Source organism: Camelus ferus, chromosome 5 (genome assembly GCF_009834535.1).
Source record: "Camelus ferus isolate YT-003-E chromosome 5, BCGSAC_Cfer_1.0, whole genome shotgun sequence".
NCBI lineage: Eukaryota > Metazoa > Chordata > Mammalia > Artiodactyla > Camelidae > Camelus > Camelus ferus.
In genome coordinates this window covers 34,278,578-34,297,130 of record NC_045700.1, presented here as the reverse complement: position 1 = coordinate 34,297,130, position 18,553 = coordinate 34,278,578, and the positions used below count along the sequence as shown (strand labels likewise).

The 18,553-nt window shown below is 38.0% G+C and overlaps 1 protein-coding gene and 1 long non-coding RNA gene across 2 annotated transcripts in view; one reads left to right on the top strand and one right to left on the bottom strand.

Moving 5' to 3' along the window:
• Positions 1–18,553, bottom strand: part of GALNT5 (polypeptide N-acetylgalactosaminyltransferase 5) — a 40,226-nt gene that overhangs the window by 6,547 nt on the left and 15,126 nt on the right. The window contains exons 2-9 of the mRNA XM_006191466.2: positions 17,408–17,574; positions 15,664–15,783; positions 14,116–14,251; positions 13,434–13,553; positions 11,263–11,380; positions 9,955–10,278; positions 5,594–5,674; positions 2,734–2,895 (exon numbers count right to left, since the gene is read on the bottom strand). Of these exons, the coding sequence (XP_006191528.2) occupies positions 2,734–2,895; positions 5,594–5,674; positions 9,955–10,278; positions 11,263–11,380; positions 13,434–13,553; positions 14,116–14,251; positions 15,664–15,783; positions 17,408–17,574 (1,228 nt within the window). The remainder of the gene's footprint in view (positions 1–2,733; positions 2,896–5,593; positions 5,675–9,954; positions 10,279–11,262; positions 11,381–13,433; positions 13,554–14,115; positions 14,252–15,663; positions 15,784–17,407; positions 17,575–18,553) is intronic.
• On the top strand, positions 106–17,477 carry LOC116663631. Its single transcript, XR_004319870.1, has 3 exons — positions 106–356; positions 705–885; positions 17,393–17,477. It is a non-coding gene; the product is annotated as an uncharacterized LOC116663631 (long non-coding RNA).

Genomic DNA, 18,553 nt, shown 5'->3' with positions numbered 1-18,553 from the left:
AAATCAAAGGTATTTCAGAGAGTTCTATTATTGCTTAATGTTTATTGAATTTCCTAGAAATGGTTGATAGTTTACTAAGAACTTGCTCATGATTTTATAATTTTTCTTAACCTATAAATCCTCTCAATTATCCATGACTGTGACAAAGATTATCTTAATCATATATATGTTGTTTTGACATGCTTTAAAAATTTATCAAACAGGATGACTTCATGATAATTTATTATAAAGATGCTGTTACAAAACATATTGTCACCCTTGTAGGACATTGGAAATATGATGCCTGAGTATGCTCAAGGTTTGGTAGAAGAGACATGTTGAGAAGATCATTCTGGATTATCTACAGTGTTCTGCTGGTGGGTTGTAAAGGCATAACTAAATAACTTATCCTCAACAAAAGACATGTGATGTGGAAATCAGAGCTAGAAGAACATTCCATATCCCCAAATCCTAGATGCCACTTTTAAGAATTTTCCTTTTAGGTGGTCACAGTCCAGGGCATGGTAGGGGAGGGGCTGACCCAGAGAACACCTTTTAAATGCAGGTTTAGAAATGGATAATTTTAATGGCTCTTTGGTATCCAGGGTCAAACTCATTATTCACCTTCCTGTTTCCATGAATCTCTCAACTCCTGATGCTTTCTAAAAGAAGAGATATGCTCCTGTTATTCATAGTCTTAATCTCCATTTCTCTTGTTTTTTAAGACTTGCATGTCTTAGGGAACTTCGGAGGTTTAGTATGAAAACTACCAAAATACTGAAAAAAGAAGAACGATACTTGTCAAGATATTCATCTCCATGACATCTAGCAGCATGAAAAGGGGACCCAAGGCAGAAGGTGACTATGTGACATGTTACAAAGTACAAAGTCATAGGCACAAACAAGGTAGGACAACAACTTTCTAATTTTTGCCATCTTAATTAAATTACTGTCTTTACACTTACCACTAGAGGGGCCAAAATTGGTCCTATATAAAAATCAGCTTATAAAGGCATAAATTCTCAATGGAGCAAATCCAGTTTATAAGTAAACCCTATGTGATTTAAGGACTGCATGTTTCTAAATATTTTCTCACCAGCCTGAAATCTTTTCTGGTAACAGATTCACTTCTCAAGATAAGGAATGTATTCTTTTTCTCATTTTCAAACTCAGTCTCTCTCTCTCTCTCTCTCCCCTTTGGCACAGAGTTCAGAAAGCAGAAAGTTAGGACGTAATTTATTCAATAGATGTTTATGGATTTTCCCAACACTATGCAAAATGAAATGAGCAGCTTACATACTAGTAATTCCTAATTTTTCTGAATAACTCAATAATGATCACTATCACTAAAGAGGAAAAAAAAATGTCCAGAAGGAACTGAAATATAACAGGGAAGATCTATAGGGAAGGAGTTTGGAAATTGTTTGCTCAGGTCCTAATTCTGACCCTGAGCAGAAAGAAAAATGTCATACAGAGAACAGTCACTGGCTGTGATATCAAAAAAAAATAGAGGTACTCCAAGGAAAAACGTGTGCTTGCTTTGGGGCCATCCCTGAGCAAAATGCTGGTCTCCATATACTCAGTGCATTTGATACATTTGGCGGCTACCTGCTAGTGAGACAGTAGAAAATTAGAGAAGGCCGGCCTGAGATTATTCCTGCTACTCTAGATCCTACACCAAAGCTTATGGCTTTGTATCCTGTTAAAATATAATTGGGAAAATCAGAAGACTTTGAGAGTGAATAGGATGGAGCATGGGTGTTCTGGTAAATATTAACAATTGAACCTCTGGAAACACGTCCCCTGATTTGTAGCATGGGTGTAAATACTTCTTTCATGGCTGGTTTCGAGTTGCCAACATGGCATCAGTGAATGTGAAGTTGGCAAGAGCTGCACACAGTCAGCTCCCGCAAGTTTCATGGAGCTGGCTCCAGCACCTGTTTAGAGCCTAGGCCTCTGGGAACCAGAGGGCATAAGAAAGTGTCTCTGCATAGAAGGAAGGCAGGACTCCTACTAAAGTGCGGGACTCTTGGGAAACACACTGTTTCTTGCCTTCCCCATATACTCTCCCTATAAAATTTCCTGGTAACCAATGAGAATTGATTCTAGCCTGTGAGTCTTACTTTAGGCATTGTTAATTGACTGAAGCAAATGACTTTTAGAAACAAAGATGATAATAGCAATAGAACTGAAAGAACTGGATGACTTCTATTTAAAATAAATAAAAATGATACAAATTCCATTTACAAACCAAAAACAGACTCACAAACATAGAAGATAAACTATGGTTACCAAATGGGAAAGGGCGGGGGAGGGATAAGTTAGGAGTTTGGAATTAACAGCTACACATTATTATGTATAAAATAGATGTAGTGCAGGGAACTATATTCAATTTCTTATAATAGCACATAATGGAAAAGAGTATGAAAAGGAAAATAGACATGTATGTATATGTATAACTGAATTGCTTTGCTGTACACCTAAAACTAACATTGAAAACAACATTTCAATAAAAAATAAAATAAAACTTTAAAAAATAAAATAAAATAACTGATCTGAAATACATTTTGTAAAAGGAATTTTAAAAGATTCAACAATTTATAAAAGTATCTGTTTATCTCTCTGCATGAACTTTTACACTGCCTCTATTGTCCCAAACACATTTAAAGCTTCTGATTGAGGAAGCTGACAATGAGTGTTTTATGTCCCATTTAGTTGAAAGTTGAAAGGAAGAGGTGCAAATATTTTGCTTACCAGTTCTGGACGAAAGACTGATGTTGATTTATGCAGCCATTTTAGCCCTTTGTTTCTGTTATCACAAGGGTGCAGCCTCAGGGCTCCGTTCTCAGGGACAGGAGCTAAGCACCATTCTCCATGTTTAATAAGTCTTAACCAGGTATAATTAAATTGTTGAAGCTGTGGGAGAAATGAATTAAGGAGAAGGCCACTTCAGGCAGAAAACACAAATAGCAGCTTTGTCAAACATTTTTGTTAGTAATGCTGAAGAATACAGGCACTCTGGTCAAATGTTTTGAATTCAAAGTCTGGTATTACAGCTTTCAATGCTGATAGTATGGGCATATTATTTACCCTGTCTAATCTCATTTTTAAGTTGGATAGCATTAGTGTCATTCTCAAAAACTTGGGGTAATGTCTGTCTAGTGTTGTGCAGACAGTATGGCCTCAATAAGTGTTAGTTGCGATAATCAAAATTATTTGGTACAATTAGTACATATCTGCAAATGGATGCCATTTAAGGTGTTCTGAATCCCAGACAACCCTAGTGCATGAAGTATTGGAACATTCAAACCACCACATGAGTAAGGCCTCCAGTCATTAAGGCTACAGAGAGTTTCAAGTCACAGTCTTAAACACTTTGATGGAAATTATTGTGCCTCTTTTTTTAAAGACTATCTAGACAACTAGACTCCTAGATGCTTTATTCTGTTATAGGAAAGGTTAAAATCTTTCTTTGCTGATAGTACAAGGAATCACCAGGTTGTGCTGTGTTAGCATCCCCCAGTTCCCAGGAACTGCTCTTTGAGAAGTCTAGTTTTAAGGAGCCACCAATGTCTAAAATAAATACTGATTTAGGTAATGGAACCATGTTTTAAGTTTTTATAAATATTTTTCTCCAGCTTTTTACAATCTAGTTCTATCTGCCTGGTCAATTTACTCTAATTCTCTGGGTCTGTGGGAAATTTGTGGTTTTGCGCCAACGTAAACATATTAGAAAAAATTGCTGGTAAAATCTATCTAAATACGTTTATCTAATGAATCATTTGTAATATAATTGAGATTTAACTTAGATTATCAAGTATGTTACTATATTAGAACTCCCCATTCAAAGGGTAGTCCCTGGACCAACATTAGCAACACGTGGAGCTAGTTGGAAATGCTGAATCTCAGTGCCCACTGTAGACCTCCTGAATCAGAATCCGCATTGCAACAAATTCCCCAGATGATGTGAGTGCACATTAAATTTGAGAAGCATGGATGTATGTCATAATACAAGGAGTTTTATGCCTACTAAGAGAGTTAACAATTACCTTGAAAAGGGACATGTCAACTGGTTGAAAAGTTAGTAACTAAGGTAATGTTTTAGGAGAGGTGAAGGATAGGGTTTGGTGTTTCAATCCTAGGGTCTTCGTCCTTTTGAGATTTTTGGATGAATGCTGTAGTCACTGGCTTAATATTAAGCCTCATTAATTCTGCCAAAAATAAGTTAACTTCGTCCATGTTCCTTTACCTTTTATTACTCAAATCAACCACAAGAAGCAGAAGCTAAAGTGAGTAACAAGACATAAAGGGAAATGGGTGTTTGTGGAAGGCATTTGCCCCCTGGCATACCCTCAGGAGAGTCAGTAGTTATGGAGACCAGGTTATTTTTCAGATAAAATACTGGTTAATCAGGAACAAAAAGTCACCACAATGATCAGTCCTGAAGGACTGCATTATTTAATATTTTACTTTTGTAGAATTTGGGCTGCTTGTGGTTTTGTTTTTACGATTTATGACTTTATTTCCTCTTTGAATTGTTAATAAGTGAAAATTATTTCTTTCAATTGTGTTTTGACACTTTTCTCTTTTCTGTCTCTCCTTTCCTAGTTAAGAAAGAATTCCCTTAGCTTCAAGTTTACAATCCATAGCTGAATTATATCAACAGAGATGACAAAAATACTTTTTTTCTAGTAGCAACTTTGAATTAAGAGGTAGAGATGGAATTTGCTTGAAAATACAAGCAGTATCTCTAAGTCAAGCAGAGAAGTAAGTCTTGGCAAGCCTAGATTATCATCATAAAATAATTTCTCTATCAAAGAATTATCTGCTGTCTTAGGGGACTGAGTTCAATGCCTGAATCGATGTTCCTGTGAGTCCTATTTAGTACCCAAACTGATAACTGTCCCCACAGAATGAGAGTGGGTAGAAAACAGATTATGGAGAGGGAGGTGCCTTCACTCAGAGCTCCTCTCCAGCCCTGTAGAGTCCCTCCCTGCTCTGTTCTCCCTGGCCCTGCCCCTTCTACTGAACCAAGTGCTGTGAGTTTGTCAAAGTTCTGCTGGAGAGTTTTCTACCGTATATCAGGAATTCTGTGATTTGTATTATTCTTTTAAGGCGTAGGGGAATGGGGCTGGGGCTGGGGCTGGGGGGATAGGAATCAGATAATAAAATTGGTCCCTTAGAGTAATTATTTTAAAATATGTATTCCCTTTATTTTCTTCTATATATTGTTCTATAGGCTTCATGTGCATTATCTAATTCAGTCCTCACACCAGCTTTGGGGTAGGCACTATTATCACTGTCATTTACCTAAGGGTTAAGGAATTTGTAGTTAACACATTTTCACAAGTGATGGAACCAGAACTGGCTCCCTGGTGGGCTGACTACAGTATCCACCTTTATGCCCTCAATCACTGTCTTTACATTTAGAGGTAGATCCTGTTATCACCAACTTTATGATTACACAGAAATTTGGAAATTAATTATTGTTACTATGGGCAAAGGAGAATTTCTCAAGTGAGTGAGGAGCATGTCATACCCTGCATCTGTCAACTCCACCTGCACCAACTATCAACTGCACCTACTATGAAAGAGAAAACCCCGCTCAGCATACCTTGCTACTCCCATCACAGTCTTCCAGAATGGCTGTGGTGTTTTCAATGGACATGCATTTACTCAAGGCCACATTAATAAGCTAGGAAACAAAATATAAAATATGCATTAAGAAAAAAATATTTTAAAGTAGAACAGGACATCCAGTAAACACAGAATATGAAACTATAATCAGGTTAAAAGATAAGTTAATAGCTTAGCATTACTTTGCACTGTATGATTTTATTGGTTGCTATCTGTAACACAGACATAATGTAATCTTGCTAAAGTACAGCTTCAGTCTGTCAATTTAGGCCTGTGATTCAGCCACAGAGCCAACAAACAGAAGCTTTTAATTAACCCTTGCCTGGAATGCTGAATAGGAAATGAGCAAAGGTGGCATGAAATGTAGTTATTTTCTTGTCTCAAGTTTGTCTGATGCATATATTAAAAGTCAGTACACATCCTTGCAATTTAATCAAACCAGCAGTTCTGGGCTCTGTTCTCTGGCTGACCCCTCCAAGCTATTTGATTGCTGAGGCACTGAATCATGGATAAATTGAGTCCTTCAAAAACAGCGGATTCCAGCTGACTCTTGGTCAGAATCTTCCTAATGACTCAGGCAAGCTACAATTCATTACAGGGAAGTCACTAAAGCTAATACAGAGCCAAGTTTAAAGGCACTTTCTGGCAGACCCCCAGGTTTTTAATGGATTTACAAGGTCTAACATGGAGACGGCTTTCTATAAGTCACCATTCAATGTGGAAAAATGTTGATTCCCTTCCTCTCTTTGACATTTTGGGTAGAGCTAATGAGATGGTGGGTTAAGAGTACAATTTAGACTTCTCAAATCTCTAGAAGAGCTGTGTAGAGCTGTCTACACTCAGGAAAGCTCCCTGTGCTGGGAAATGGGGAGGTCTTGGTTGCCAGAGACACAACTTCCAGGTTCCATGGTGCCTACCACAGAGCTCTAACTCTGGAGTGCTGTGTAGCTCACAGAGTTGTCACACTTCATAACAAACACAGTGCTCAGTGGGTTGGTCCTCACTTTTGCATGGATAACTTTTCCTGCAAGAAAGTAAGGGACATCTTCAGGGCCCAGAAAGTGCAGAAAAAAACTAAAAACAAGAGGGAGAATTGCAGATACTGATAAGCAGGGGACCAATATTGAGCACAGATAAGCCAGAGGGTTGGAACTGAGATCTTCCACATTCAGATGGAAAGCTAAAAAGTTAGACCCTCTGTGGAATGATGTACTGGGAAAAACCACTTACCCATCAGCATAGAGAGGCAAAGGGGGAGCTAGATTCTCCCAGCAATGTAAAATGACAGATTTGGGAGAAGATAATCAATATGTTGGAGCAGTCAGAAGGCACAGAAGGAATCAACCACCACAAACTTTGGAGAAGAGAGTTACATAGACTTACACGAAGGTAGAAAAATCCTGGAGTTTAAAGAAAGGAAATGGGGTCCCAAATGTTCTCTGGATCTTAAAAGAAATAAATAGAAACTCCTGTACTTCTGAATTATTCAGAAAATATCTTATTTTCAAATGAGTTTTAAAAACTTCAGCTTCAGTCCTGCCAAACAGATTGCCCTAATCCAGAACTTCTCAGAACTTTTGGTCCTGAGTGCAGGTTACTCTTTAGCTTGGTGCCCTGAGAGGGAATATAGAAAGAGAGTTTGCCAAATGCATTTGATCATGGGATACGATTTTTGACAGCATAAATAATAACTGGGCTTAGAACAGTGGTAGGGAACCCCTTGATTAACTGATTTCTTTGTGGCTATTTCTCACAATCCCTTCTTCCAAGCACTGAAAGGCATTAGAAGGAGAGAAAACTTTTCTATCCTTTGCCTCCCCGTCCCCCGCTTCATCTGAAGATCTGTTTCCCTTCCCTCCTTTTGGAAATTATGGGAGAAACTGCTTTCCTTCATATAGAAATGGTCTATGAAGTGCTAAGGAATTGTTATTATCTCATTAAGAATGGTTTTTAGAATTGGTTTTTCACTTTTTATTTTTTAAACAAATTGAATCCACGCTTTTATTATAAACCATTTCAATCTTTTTTTAAATCAGGAAGTATATAAATTTTAAATTATCCATTTTGAGTTATTTCATTTTCCAACTTAGGAGGTGGGAGTTCCCCACAGTTTATCTAAGAATTGGTGAACACTGGGCTAGAGGCTGTTTGCTAAGAATTTAATCCAATATAAATATAAATTATTGGTGAGGTTCTTTCACTTTCTTACTTTCAAATATTTTTGGTTTCGTGAGAAAAGATTCATTCTTATTTTTAAAAAGTCAAACTTTCCTAAATATGTAGGTTGAAAGAAGAGAAAATATGGAGCAAGTAACAAAAAGTTGTGGATTTTAATTTCTTGGAACATTGCACAATTATCTATCCAAAGTAATGGTCTAGTTAACCCTACTCTGAATTGCCTGGAGAAAGGTCCTCTTCTTCTTCTTTTTTTTTAATTGATAATAATGCTCCCTACTGGCTGCTTCAGAAGGGAGCAGATATCTTTATTAAAATTTGTTCAAGGAAGGGAACAAATAGTGAGGAAAATAGAAAGAAAGAATTAGTTTAAAATCATTTAAAAAAACATTTTCTGCACTTTGATGTATTATAGCTCAGGGTTCAGCAGAAGGCTGTTTCATTAGGAGAGCTGTTCAAAAATTTCATGGAAACTATTATACAGGCTAGCCTCACAGAGGAGGCAAAAGGTAGTTTTTTAGTTCCCTCTGGTGGTTAAAGTTCAGCAATGCTCTTGCTGAGATTGTTAGGACAGGAAAAAATTACTACAGTGAGAATTTCTTTTTATTTTATCCTGCCCGGGAAATCAAATTTTTAAAATATAAATTTATTTTGCAGGCGTATTATTTGAACAGTATTTAAACCCAAGGTATTCTTCCTGATGAGTTATCCAAGAAAAAATGGGTTGAACCACCTGAAGTAGCCACTATTCCATTTTGACCTACAAATATGGCAATTGTGTTATATACAAACAGGTTACATACACTTTTTTTGTCAGTTAATTTTATAAAAACATCACAAATTCTCAGACTAGTTTCCTCTCTTTTATACTCTTCCAGGATCTCCCTATAACATTGAGGAGAATGACCTTACTAAGTGTCCTTGTCATCAGGAGATTTGCTAGGCAGAAAAGGTTGGTTTGTACAATTTACTTTTTAGGGAGAACTGAGAAAACTTGGCCTAAATGAGCAGCTTACTGATGGTCAAGGCTTAAGAACCTTTTGCATGAAGAAAAAGGAAACTCTGAGAGAAAATTAGACAGGACTGGGAATGTTTGTAAATATAAATTAAGTAAGAAATAAAACAATACAAGAGATTAAAATTTTGCATGACTGGGCTTTACTAACCATCTTTAAACCCAGTCTCTGGTAAATGTCCTCATACCTTGCCATCCTCTTCAAATTAAGAATGGCTTTGAAATGGCTTTTTTTTTTTTTTTTTCAGTTTCTCTTCTTTCTTGATTTTTTTCTTAGCTTCATAGTCTATCCAACGTATCAACCTTGGCTTCTTTCCTTTTGGTAAATTATCTTGTACCCTGGAATTTTCTCTGCCAATTTCTGTTATTTTCTACCCCTCTTTGAAATCTATAAAGTTCTAATTAAATCCTGTCATCCCATTGCTTAATCCTACTCAGTAACTTTCCATTATACACAGAAGATAATGGGGGGTAGGGGAGAAAATCCTTTCTCTACCCACAAGGACCTGTGTGACCTGACTCCTCCTTCACTCTTGACCTTAATCTGGTGCCATTCTTCCCTCCTTCACACCCTGATAACAACATTCATCTTTCCAGTTCTTCAATGCCTCAAGCCTCATCTGTCTTAGATATTTTGCACAAGGGGCATCTTCTACCTAGGGCTCTTTTCTTCAGAGCTTGGCCGACACTTCATCTTTCAGGCCTTGATTTCAGTGTCCCCGTGGAGTTGACTACTCTAACTTAGAAGGATTCATCACTTGTGGCCAGTTCTCTAAATGAAAGCTATAATTTTTATTTACACTTTTCTTGCTTATTTGTTTGTTATCTTTCTTACCTACTCAACTTTAAGCTCCACAGAGAAGGGATCAAGTCTGCTTTATTCATCACCGTCTGATCTAGTTCTAAAATACTGCCTGGTTTATTGATACTCAGGAGGTGTTTGCTGAATTAATCAATGAACATGGCAGCTTGGAAGCCTTCCTCAAGTTTACCTAATGTGCGTAATCCCCAACCACACTTCCTCTCCTCTGCACTCATACCTGGTGTTTATTTGTAATGTAATAATTCACTCTTCCCCACAGATTTTCAGAAGAGGTTTTAAATTTTATTTTTGTGGCATCAGATTTTAAATTGCTGCTCGAACTTACCACACCATTTGCCCTCACAATGGGAGCCTTCAAGTCAGGAAAAACATTCTCCAAGTACCATTTGAAACTTTTGCATTTTAGTTTCTTCCTAAGTTCCTGTTGTTGGGTGAGGTTGCCGACATCTAGCCCTTGGTCTATGAGGTGATCCCCATGACCGTAGAACAGGTCCTTGTACTCATCCAGCCAGACCTCGGCCACCCGCACCAGGTTCCGCTCCACTGTCTTCATCCGGTCTTTGGGGAAGGAATATGGATTGTCATTTCGGAATATGTGGCCCACTCGGGAACAGGGAATGATCTCAATCTCACCCCCACACATCCACACCTGAAACAGTTTGATGATAAGGATCAATTATCAAATGATTGTCAAGAAATCATGGGTAATGAACAATGACAAAAAAACCACCTGGCAAATTTTTCTGTCCTGTTGAAAGTAGTATTCTTCACTTCTAAAATGTTTTTCAACAGAAAATTATACTTAACAGGTTTATCTACAATGCTGTGGATCATTTTAGGATTATTAAAATATTTTTTCCTTTCCATCCTGAAGTGTAAATCTTTTTTTTTCCCCCTAAAGAAATCCTCACAGAATCCCAATGTATAAAATATGTAGCATGAATTCCTGCTTTAGTTGAATCAAGGGCAGGAGTATATATTTCCATTTTTTTCAACTTCCCCTTCCATCAGGGGGTGATCAGTGTGACTTGTGGGATACAACTTGATGACCATTCTTCTTGATCAAGAGCTCAAAGTAATACCCCTGTTACTATATGCACCCCACTCCATAGGAAAGCAGGTGCTTTGGATGCTCTCCACTGTGGCTGCTGCCACAGCTTTCTTAGGTATTAGTCAGTGATTATATAAATACTCAGAGTTGTCTGAGATGTGCAAAGTTGCTGTGGCCCATTGGTGGCCTGCTCTAACCACACTGTCACTTGTACTCTCCAAGATGGCCCATTACTAAATAATTTCATTACTTCCAATATATTAGAAAACATTTCAGGAGAGTTATTTAGTATCAAGTATGAATCCCACAGCATTTACACCGAATGGCAGACGATTATTTCCCCCACATTCAGATGCAGAAACTGTGCTGTAAAATATTAGGGAACTCTAATAAATTTCACAGGAGCTATTGATTCTTTCAAATTCAATCTGGGATATGAAGACATTAATCCAGAGGCCCTAATATTTCTGTGAAATTTCCTCCTAGAGGCAGTCACATATCTGACTATAATAGTAAAATGAAACCCTTTAAAAATGATAAACTCTTAATTGTAAAGAGAATTTGAGAAACATTTGGTAATACCTTGAAGGAGAGCTCCATATTTTCTCCACCCCAAACATCGAGCCCAGGGTCATATGTTCCAAGTTCAAAAAAGTAATTTTTATCAATAGAAAATAATCCACCTGCCATGACAGGACATCTACAAAAAGAAAAAATTTTTTTTAATCTGGAATGTCATAGGAGCTCAGCTGTTAGAATGGGTCCCCTGTATAGTTGGGGTGCAGCTAGGAGACATTTCAGAATAGCTACCAAGGAGGGGGAGGTCTTGGAATGAAGTCATAAGTGGCACTTCAGTGATGAATCCCTGGTTCAGGTGGCAGAACTTGATTAGGGTCAGCAAAGATGGGGCCTGGAACTAGGATTCTTATTCATCATTTACTCTCTGACACAAAACTCTCCAAAGATGTTATTTTCAAAACAGTTATTTAGTGCTCTTTAGGGAAGACCAGGCAGGCACTTTTGTATTATATATGTATTAACTCAGGCCTCACAAAAATCCCTTGAGTGTATACTGCTAAGAAATAACAAAGAAAAGGTAAGAAACTCTCCCAAGTTCACAGACTGGTGGGATATGCATCTGGGGTTCATATTTAGTCAGTCTGGCTTGACTCTTATGATTTCCCCTCCACTATACTGCCTCAACTGTACGCAGACTTTCCTGACAGCTTGTTACATGGCAAATACTTTTTAAAGCACTTTTTATATAGCATTATCTGATTTAATTCTCAAAACAATCCAATGTCTTTTAGTCTTAATGTACAAATGAGGAAACAGAGACAAAGAGGTTAAGTTATTACCACTAGTAAGTAGTAGAGTTGAGATTCAGTCCCAGAGAGTCTGACTCCAGAGCCTTCACTGCTGTTACTGATCATGGGGAACAGAAAGTACATTTGAGTCAGCAGTTAGAAGCGGCAGCAATCACTTCCCATGGTGGCCACTACTGAGTCAGCTGAAGGCGGTCTGGGTGGAGAGCCTACCTTGCGTTTAGGCTGTGCAGCAATCTCAAGAGTAAAGTAATTCCTGCCCTGCACCTACTTCCCTTCTCCCATGATTTTCCTGCATATTCTATCTGTATCCCAAATGTCCTTTCCAGACTATCAAGTGCATTATCTTCCTAACGTTATACTGAATATAATGGTGCTCTGAACAAGGCAAAGAGATTCTTCAGGTGTGGGATCAGAGAAAAAGTGTTAAATTCAGGCAGATCTGGGTTTGAATCCCAATATCTCCTTTCACAAGCTGTACATCCCTGGGAAAATTACTTAACTCTCTGAAGTCTCAATTTCCTCATCTCTATAATGGGAATATTACAGTCTCTCTCCTAGGGTTATAGAGAGGGTGAAATGCACAATGCTTAATAAAGGACTGCACTCTTACTTCACTCACTAGGAATATCACCTCTGAAAGCATCTCATCTGGCAGGGTATGAAGCGTGTTTATTGAGGGGGAAGTTCAGAGAAAGGATGCTGCAATGCGCAGTCTGGGCTCAGGCTTTCTCTTTGGACTTGCTGGTTTACATCTGCTCAAGCTCTCTGTCCAGTGGGGAAAACTTTAGGGCTCCCACTGCTCTGCCCAAGGCTGGCTGAGTATTCATCCTGCAGGTCTAGATGTTGAGGGAAGTGTTAGGAAGCCCCCATTTTGGCTTCAGGTCTAAGATGTGTTCTTCAATCCAGTTTCTCTAGTAATAAAGTCTCAATTTAAATTCACATCCAGCTTCTGTGTCTATTTCTCAATCCATTCACAGAAATTGGCATCCTCCCATAGAAAGGGTGGGATTAGACTAGAAAAGAAAATCCTAATGGTAGCTATTATTAGAATGATACTTCTATTACTGTTATTTACTCTTAATTTTTACTCATGTTGACTTTAATAGTATGTGTGTTTATACAGCATTTATGCAGCACATTTAAGTAGCTTATGTTTCTCAGTTTGCAAATCCTCAAGAACAGGAATAGTGAATTTCTCTGGTTTAGGGCTGAATAGGGTGCAATTGCCTATTTAAAAGGCGAGTTTTGGTTGTGGGAAACTAATTTCTCAGGAAAGCGTTGTTTGCTTTTGTGCATCTATTGGCTAGACCTGTAATTCTTGATGTTTGATAGATTGACAAGATATACTGGTTTTGTGGAAGTGCTTCCTATGCCTTTATAAAAAGATACATGACCCCTTCCTAATCTTACGTTTCATACACTTACCTTATTATATCAGTTTCTTTAATTTTGTTTTTTGCAACAACGTCCGGAGGAATGGTTCTCCAACCAAAGTTCATGGGCCACACAAAGATGCCTCTTTGAAAGTTGTCCACTGTCATGTAACTAATCCAGGAAAAAAAACAAAATTGCTACCTGAGATCATACACATGATCAACCCGACATCCTGTCTCATATAAGTGAATGAAACAAGTGCTTACACAGATGATTTTAGATCACCACAGACTTTTTAGTAACCTTTCAAGAAAATTTATGAGTATAATTTGCATCAGTGATTAATTGATTGGATTGCTTGCTTTTATTTTATACTTTTCTTTTAATAACATTGTGGCCATTTTTGAGGGAAAAATATATATCCCGCAAAAAGAAGAACTAATCTTAAGGAAAATAAATACTTTGGGGTTCAGCTGAATAGAAAAAGGAGAGACCAGGACAATGAATATTAGTATTATTGGCATTAAGAGTTGAGAATTTGTGATAACCAGATGAATTACTGCATTGACTTGCCTCGATCCCAGAATATATATTATGTATTTCCATTTGTTTAAACAGAAAACTGTATTACTTAGATTTGCAAAAATGTACATATTAGGAGTATGACCAGTACTTTTGCTGCTGTTGGTTAAAGACTCACTTAGAAGTGTCTTGTGGAATATGACGGTATTACCTCATATCCTTATCATTGATGACTTCAATTACTGGACAGGCTACTTTCTTTCTACTTAAATAAACTCTTTCCAGAAGAGGTTCCAGCCAACCAACATTACATTCCACATGAGAATCTAAGAATGTCAACACATCACCTAGAGAGCCAGAGAAAAAACAATTATTTGAAAATGCAATATACTGAATCTGTGTATTTCATACTGAAAGGTCCCTAGGATTGCTCCAGAAATGCGGTAGTAAAGGCAGTGGTATTTTATTCTTGCTGAACTCCTTCCTTGTCTCTCTAATTTCATTCCACAATGAAATGAAAGAAGTTTTGTTTCTAGCAATCCCATGGGGCAAAAATCATTTATGTTTAGAAAAAATGGATAAGCCACTGAAAATGGGGAGCCAAGTCTCTGAAGGGAATATTGAGTATTAAAGGTAGTTGCTTATGTTCCTTCTAAGGAAGGTGGGTCACATTAACTCTGGGGGTGGAGGACTGGGACTTTGTTTTGCAGAAGACAAGGAAGAGTCTGAGATTCCAAGTTTGGCCTTAGGAATGATGATGAAAAATTGCTCCACATAATAGGGGTGAAAAGAAATTAAAGTGCGGGAACTAGCAAGACTAGGAGGTAGTGTTAAAAGGTTTACGGAGTTGGGGAATGAGGAATTGTTTAATGGGTACAGAGTTTTAGTGTACACAATGAAAAGAGTGCTGAAGATTGGTTGCTCAGTAGGATGAATATACTTCACAGTTCTGAACTGTATACTTGAAAAATGGTTCATTTTATATGCTCATCCTACCATATTTTAAAAAAAGAGTTACAGGAGAAAAAAAGAGAACAGAAACTTGGAGGCCAGAAATACTTATTATGAATTCTGTTTTCTTTTTCTATTTACTCCCTTTGGAATGAAAATCTCAGTAACATCTGCATTGTTCCAAATGATTTTATACGAGTGGAGAGTGTGTGTGTGTGTGTGTGTGTGTGTGTGTGTGTGTGTGTGTGTGTGTTTGATTAACAATAACCAGAGGAATCGGCCCTGGCCAAAATCCTATGTGCAGTCTTTCAGGCCCAACTATAGGCAATTACAAAAGCTTTACCTGGCAGGCCTCATGGGGGAAGGCTGCCCTCCCCACAGCAGGATTGGTTCACAGCCAGTGCACTGCAGTCTGACGAGAGTTACAGTCAAGGACTCAAGCCTTCCCACCCCCTCCGCTGGACATGCTTTTTACACAGAGCTGCAACCTGGCCCATTTAATAGATAATATTTAGATGATAAAAGTTGTGCTGATATAAGAGAATGTCTTCATTCAAGATAGAGATATGGTGTCATGATGTCTGTCAATTCCTTTTCAAAAGCTCAGATTAAAATGTGTACATATGTAAACTTGTGTCTGTGCATGTGTGTGATGAAGCACATACTGCAAAAAGCTAAAGATTGGTGGAATGAAATGATGGCTCTGTAAGTGTTCACTGTACTATTATTTCAAATTTGCCGTATATTTGGGGAAAAAATTAAACTAAAATAAAAATGTAACCAAAACAAAAGATTAGCAGCTTCTTACCTGTGGCATTCCGTGCTCCTGCCAACCTGGCTCTTATTAAGCCATGTCTCTCTTTGAGGCGAAGAATCCGAACTTTTGGAAACTGAGACATGTATTTATCCAAATTACCTTTTAAGTAGTCTATATCAGGGTAAGGATAGACAAGGAAACAACTTAATTAATGAGATCTTTAATTAATAAATAATAACAGAAGTATCTCTTCAACATCAAATTCCAGAAACTAAAACTATGACATTTACAATAGTCACTAAATTTTATTCTTTGAGCTATGATATCATTTTCTTGGCTGGATTTTTGTCTGAGTTCAATAGTCTGTTTTCCACAAACCCGAATCCATCTTTTCAGTGTAGCCAAATTACCCAGAGGAGGGCTCACTGTTTATTTGTCAGGACAGGTATAAACTTAGCTTTAAATAAATGAAGTTAAGGTTTCTGCACAACCTTCCCCCCTTGCAAAGGCCCCTTCTAATACCCAGGGAAGAGGCTAAGCATTGTATGAAAAGTGAAAAATTTGCAAAAAAAAAAAAAAAAAAGATATTGCAACAGCAATTGGCAAAGACCACTGTCACTTCCTGCTATGACATCCTCCTCCATCACACCTCCCCTCTCTTGCTCTTTTTGAGGGGTTTTGTGGGGTGTATTTACATAGCTTTCAGTCATTTGTATGTGTAATTAAGCCATTGACAGATATCCCAGGTAGACATGGCTTTTAGGAATACTTCTGCTGCTCACTTCCCTACTAATCCTGTGTTCTTTTTCTTAAAGAGGCCCCCATAGAAGCTTCAGGTTCCACAAAATCTGAATACGTCATTCCTAAAGGGACTATTATCTGCTTGCTAACCAGATACTGTTTCTGTTTATGCTTTGAAGGCCACTTCTTAAAGTTTTCAACCAGTTTTCCTTAGGTGCCTCTCTGCTCCTGGAGCTCAGTGTGATTCTGGTAGGCACTCTGAGGCCACGGAGACTGGCTCCAGTCCTTGTGGCCGTGATCGAGGCTAAGCTGCTCTATTAAAGTTGTGGTCTCTGCTATTTTTTTTTAAACATTTTCTTAAGTGGGTTGCAATTTGGGAATTTGTAATGTGGTGGTCACAGGACTTCTGAGAGTCATGGGACCTCTTATGTATACAAATTATTTGACAATCCAAAGAGAGAGATTTTTACTGTAATAAACAAAAGCACAAGTAAAAACAGTGGTGGATTCTGCCTTTGAAATCTGTTAGAACCTCATCTCTCTGGTCCCATTGGCAATTTATCTTCTCAACACTTACTGAGCAAATAATATGCTTTGCTCTTAAGCAAGAAGCCATAGGCCTTCCATTTCATTGGTTTCTATAGAGTCTAACTCTGTTTATTACCAATAGGAAACCAATCCCAGTAATTGTGAGGTCTTTGCTTGTTAGATTCCATAAAAGGATATTTGTGCAATCATAGGGAATATCTTCTGGTCTTTGGAACTTCAAAGCACCCATCTCCAAAGAGCTGTTGTTAGAAAATCACTCCTACATGGCAGAGAAGTCATAGCTGAAGGGAAGTGTGAGGTGGCTAACTGAAAAGGCCCTTGATGGTAAAGCTGACTTTCTGTGACCCATAAATGTTTGGCCTTAGCCTCTAAGGTACAACATGAAAAAATGATTTGGCATTTGTAAAATGTTTATGCTTTATCAAATTACTCTGTAACTTTGCCATCCATCCAAACTGCTATTGCCTCATATCAAATTTTGATCTTCTAGGAGTGGTTTTCTTACCTTTGGTGCTGAAGTCATCCACCAGTAGAACTTCCTTGATGAGGTGCGGGGGAGAGCGGTTGAGGACACTATGAACCGACCTCAGGAGAGTGGACCACACTTCATCCACAAAGCACATGATGACGCTGGTAGTTGGGAGGTTATTGTGAACTAGCTGCTCTGCACACCTGGCCAGAACATAAGCAGAGCACAAGGGATTTGCCAACAAGATCCACAAGATGGTTTTAAAAGTCACAGAGTGTGATTGTGTGTATATGCACATATATTCACATACTCTATCTATCTATCCATCAATTATCTATCTATATCCAACTATGATGATTTTCTCATGTGATTTTTGTGGTGAGAGGTATAAACAAAATTAAAGAACAGAGGAAGAATACCCAATAACAGCTGTTGCTAGAGAACTAGTGATGCAAGATATGCAAACTTCCTATGGAGGCATCACGCCACAGTGGAAAGGTCGTGGGCTTTGCAGGTGGTTTAGACATTTTGAAGCCCACCGTGAATATGTCTCAGCTCTTTGTCTCTTAATATCTTACTTTGTCTCTCTATGCCTCAGTTTCCTCATCTGTAAAATGAAGTAATGGTTCTTATTGAGCAGAGGTTTACAGCCTAGTGATAATGCACATAAAATGTCCAGCACAGTTTTTGGGCACAGGAATTTACCAATTGGTAGCTGTTGCTCTTCAGATTAGGTTATTCTCTTATTTAATGTTACTTAATTATAACATTAAATCATTTAATGTTACCAAGTAGTTTATGACTGCTTTCCCAATTGACCTTCTGCCAAGTGCCAAAGAAAATGTTCTTTCCCACCGTATGTGAATGTATTTATGGATTATATGAAAATTAAATCCTCAAGCTTCTCTATTTAAGGGTTCCTTGCTGAGACCCTCTGTGCTACAGAGTAGTCACAGTGGAAACCATTTTGCTGGCATGGAAATGAGAACAAGGATACAGCAAGAGCTGGTATTCAGGTGAGTTGTAATTGGTCTTGGTTTTTTTTTCCATGCCCTGAAGTGCATCCGGTCTCACTGCTGGCATTCCTCCATCTCTGGCCTGTGTAACTCTTCACAGGATGGTACCCAGTGGAACCTCATAAAGAGTATTTGCCATCTTTCTAATACAGCTACTGTTGGTAGT